General features: G+C 42.6%; 1 protein-coding gene across 1 annotated transcript; it reads right to left on the reverse strand.

The window, feature by feature from the left end:
• Positions 1–682: 682 nt before the first annotated feature.
• LOC131691272 (serine/threonine-protein kinase PLK4) lies at positions 683–4,037 on the reverse strand. The gene is made up of 5 exons (XM_058977549.1): positions 3,823–4,037; positions 3,670–3,765; positions 2,277–3,596; positions 1,632–2,154; positions 683–1,571 (listed from the first exon to the last, which is right to left on the reverse strand). Exons 1-5 carry the CDS (start codon positions 3,856–3,858, stop codon positions 862–864), a joined length of 2,685 nt encoding a protein of 894 aa, XP_058833532.1. The 5' UTR covers positions 3,859–4,037; the 3' UTR covers positions 683–861.
• Between the last annotated feature and the right edge of the window lie 378 nt (positions 4,038–4,415).

The raw sequence follows: 4,415 nt of genomic DNA on the forward strand, positions 1-4,415 counted from the left end.
TCAAGGTTTTCCGTGGTGTAGTGTTTCATTACTGCACTGTGTGCGTGACCAGCGATGGCTGACGTCCCATTCGGTTGATCTGTATATAATGGTCACGTATGAAGGGATTGGTTTGATCGGACACATTCTCACCCCCCAGTAAGAAGTTCCTCCACGTATAAGCTGTAACGGAATCCATTTCTCCGTATCTTGACATTTACTTTTTAATCGCGATGTCAGGGGTGCGCGGGTATAAATCATGTAAGCGAACTTCTATAGAATTTTTTTCAATATTTTTTTCGGAGATGCTGATTTTAACGTTACCGTGGTGTGCTGCATATTGTTTCGCGAAACGAATAACTCCGCTTAGGTAATGCCTTTGAACATAATTAGCACTTGATGTGAAATATGATGCAGTTGAAGGGTGTTAACTTCTGCCAGATTAAGCCCCATCTCAGAATGAATCATAAGCGTCCTACACATTTCATCGCTTAATGTTATATCAACTTGCTTTCAGTTAGACTGCTCCTGCTAACCAGGGGTTTTGAACTGCTCCCTCTACCCAAGGGATTGGGACCGTTGGAACTGATATCTCGTTACCCAGAATCTTTTGCTTAAGAAACAGCACAAGTATGAAGGAAGGCTAGAAATACAGCATATGCAAATAGCAGTCTAGAGCATCGTAATCCCCAAACACTATCTATCGTATATGATAAAAACTTCAAGTCTTGGATTTTATTAATAAAAATATATAATAAATTACAAGATTTTAGTTCAACTGGGAAATGTGGTCAATTTTGTACTTCATACAATAGTACATGGCTTAACGCTTGTGTACGAAGTAATAGAGAGCTAATATTTGCACTGCTTACCTTACTTACTTCATCGCAGAAATCGCGTCACTGGCGTCCGGGGCGTTCCATCCAGAAAATTGAACGGGATTGACGGAACCGGCGCCGCGTTCAACTGCCTTAGCACCTGGGGCATCCGATCGATCTTCTCTCTCAAAGCCGCAGGCAGCAGTGCATCATCCCCGGTAGCGTAATGCTGCAAAGGACAACCGGAACTTGGAGAAAACGTTATGCCTCCTCCCTGCTCGATTGGTATCAACGAAAGCATCGCTCCGTCTAAGAATTGAACTTGGATCACACCCTGCGAGAGCTGCACCGCCGTTCCAACGCCAGGAACTGTACACTTTTTCGTGGCCACGTTAGAAAAATTACCAACTGCTGCTTTGGCCGTCAGAACCGACCGCCGATTGTGAGGCGCTGTTGATGCATGAGAATTCACGGACAACGCAAACGACATTTGGCGAGGGGTCATAGGCGACCTTGGGGTCGATGGATTTGATAGGAAATTGCTCTCTTTGGACGAGTACGATGTCGGTCGTCGGCCAATGATAAGCGGGAAAGTATTTCCCGTCTGAACAGCCGAAAGAGCCTGTTCGATGTTGAGACAGTGCTCAAGGGTTTGTTGAAAATGCTGATATTCCATATTCAATTCTGAAGTCATATTATCGGGAAAATTCACTGTGCTTCCATTCCCGTCTAGAATTTTAGTTCCTTCCTGCAGAGATTTCACAATTTTAGTTCCTGTAAAGAGATTTATAATTGATAAGTGTGTCCTTTACTAGTTAGCAATATCGTTCTTACCGCTGTAGAAACTGGCTTCGTAATCTTCAAGAGTTTCCATCAGCTGACATTTCGCCATCTCGCTGTAGTAGGTAATCTTCGGTGTCTTTGCCTTGACCATTTGAACGAACCGGGCTGCGTACATGTACTTCTTCCAGTGCTTCTCCGGTAAGCTTTCGTAGCTGAAAATACTATCAGCTCCACCAGGTGGCAGATCGGGTGGTTCATCTTTAACCGCTACACCTTTACCACCCTCCGGATGATACAGAATAAATCGGAGCCCATCAGAAGATATGCGACACACGTCCACAACGCGATCTTCCTTGTAGCGCGCTCTGTATTTGATGAATTCTAACACCACCTCGCCGTTCGATTGAATGCTGAGTACAGCGTTTTTTGTCTTGTGCCTATTAGGTAAAAGCCGCGCAGTGTTCAGTGGCGGAATATCAATTAGTTTTTTCGGTTGCTTAACAGGGCTTCGTCTCTTCGGTGCGTCTTGGAATTCGTTATGATTGTCTCTTGATTGAAAATTATCAAGAAAGTCCTGAAAATTGGGATAAAGTAGTACTAGTATGTAATCATATAAAGAAATATTAAATAACGAGGATAAAGGCTACGCATTCTTTTTGGCCCTTCGAATGTAGAATATTTATATAGAAAACTTACATATTTGGCCGGATCCAACGAGCTGCGGCAGCTTCTTAGAGCTCCATTTGGTATGCCATAGTTCTCCTTATAATTTAGCGGGCTGCAACCGGGTGGCTGCTGATGTTGATTTTCTGTTGATATTTGATACAGCATTGAGATAGAAGCCGATTTCGATCTCGAATCCAGAAGTGAAATTTTATCATGGTGCTGCTGCTGTTGGTGTTGGAATTCGAACTTGCCTTGCAGCATGTGCAGACTATCGGCCGAATTGGATCGCCCCACATTGTCTATTTCAGCCTTATTGATGTTGTATTTCTCCATTAGTTCTAGGCTGTTGAACTGCTGCAGAAGCGATATTTGATTATGTTGCTGATGAGTTTGGGCATGACCTGCTCGGGGGTCGCTACTGACACCGGAGAAAAAGTCCGACGTTTGTTTGTTTGACGCGGCATGCGATCTAGAGGGTAAAATACTTTCTTGGAAGTTTAGTTCATGTTCAACAATAGGTTGATAGCGAAGTGGCATTTGATGACCCAACTGGTATCGGTCCTGACTGTAGTTGGACGGGATGTTTGATCGATTCCCACTACTTGAAATGGTCATGATACCACTATCGGATGAGGAGATTGTACCACCAAAGTTATTTTTGTCATAGGAAACAGCCTTTCGCATGAATGGGTGTTTGAAAACTTGCTCTAACTTCATTCTTTCTGCGGGGTTCTTTTTCAGCAACTGGTCAATCAAATCTCTGGCTTCTTGGGATACGTATGACGGAACAGTGTAATTAGACATCACTACTTTCGTCAAGGTCGACTTCACTCCTTCTGTATCGAATGGAGGTTTTCCAACTAAAAAAGTGTAAAGCATACATCCAAGACCCCACACATCAGCAGGTAGTCCATGAGAAGCTCTGGATGCTACTTCTGGTGATATGTAATTAGGTGTCCCACACAGGGTCATGTGCTTTTCGTCTGGTCGCGACAGTTGCGTGGCCAAACCAAAGTCAGATATTTTGACACTCATTTGTTTCGTTAAGAGCAGATTGGCCAGGGACATATCGCGATGAAGTATGTGGTTAGAATGTAAATACAGAAGCCCATCAACGACCTGCTTGAGTACCGTAGCAGCTTCGTGCTCGCTGAAAGTTTTCTTCGTTTCCCTCAAATACCTCTGCAGCTCACCGTTCTCAGCTAGTTCTAACACCAGATAAACATAATTGGCATCCTCGAAAAACGTGTACAGCTCTAATATGGAAGTATGCTTCAGTCGCGAATGAATGCTCACTTCCTGACGGACACGATTGGCCATCCCCGCTGACTGCATTAACTTCTTTTTGATCTGTAATTGCAAACAACATCAGAGTGTAACGGATAGGTGCGCACCGGACTGGAACGGACGCGGGAAAGCTTACCATTTTGATCGCAACGTAAATTCCCGTTCGGTGACATTTTGCACGGTATACACAAGCAAAACCACCTTTACCCAGTAGTTCGTATACCTCGTAGTCCTAAAATAAGCTTAATATTTAAATTCAAATGAGTATACGTAAACAAGTTCCACTAACCTCAATCCGTTCACCAAAATTATCCAGCATCGTCATCGAACTGTTAAAACTTTAAATGGGTTATAGAATAGAACACTATGCTTGTTAAACCACTAATCGATATCAAGCTATCAATCAAATATCAGAAATAAATCATTTTCATGTGAAAAATAGGATTTTTGTTAACTTTTGCCGGATTTTATTGGTAAACAGAAGCGTCGTTTGAATTTGTGAAAGAATTTGAATGAGAGAAAACAACGAAACAATAATAATTTAACGAAGATTATTTGACATTCAAACGGGTAACGTCACATGTGATGTTCGCGCAATGAGGTATTCTATACACGCTTAAATTTTATTACCTACTAGTAGGTAATTTTTGCTGGCGTTCCTCTGCCAAATATGTTCTGGTTGTAGTTAAAAATCGAAATAGCGAACTTGCGAACGTACGCAACTAAAACGCAACTGGTGTAGGTGATGCGCAAGCTGATTCTCTAACATGTATACAAGATGCGCATTAGTTGCCTGCAAAGAGGGGAAAAACCGAAAGGCGTACACGGTTAAATAAAACAACCTGCAGAATAAGTTCTTTTAACTTACTTTTGAGTTGTGCG

This window comes from Topomyia yanbarensis, chromosome 3 (genome assembly GCF_030247195.1).
Source record: "Topomyia yanbarensis strain Yona2022 chromosome 3, ASM3024719v1, whole genome shotgun sequence".
NCBI lineage: Eukaryota > Metazoa > Arthropoda > Insecta > Diptera > Culicidae > Topomyia > Topomyia yanbarensis.

Bases quoted from the DNA above. Each gene is read 5' to 3' on its own strand.
- LOC131691272 (XM_058977549.1), bottom strand. From the start codon at position 3,858: ATGACGATGCTGGATAATTTTGGTGAACGGATTGAG. The intron at 3,766-3,822 runs GTTAGTGGAACT...AGCTTATTTTAG, and splicing joins ATTTTGGTGAACGGATTGAG to GACTACGAGGTATACGAACT. The intron at 2,155-2,276 runs GTAAGTTTTCTA...CCCAATTTTCAG, and splicing joins CGTTGGATCCGGCCAAATAT to GACTTTCTTGATAATTTTCA.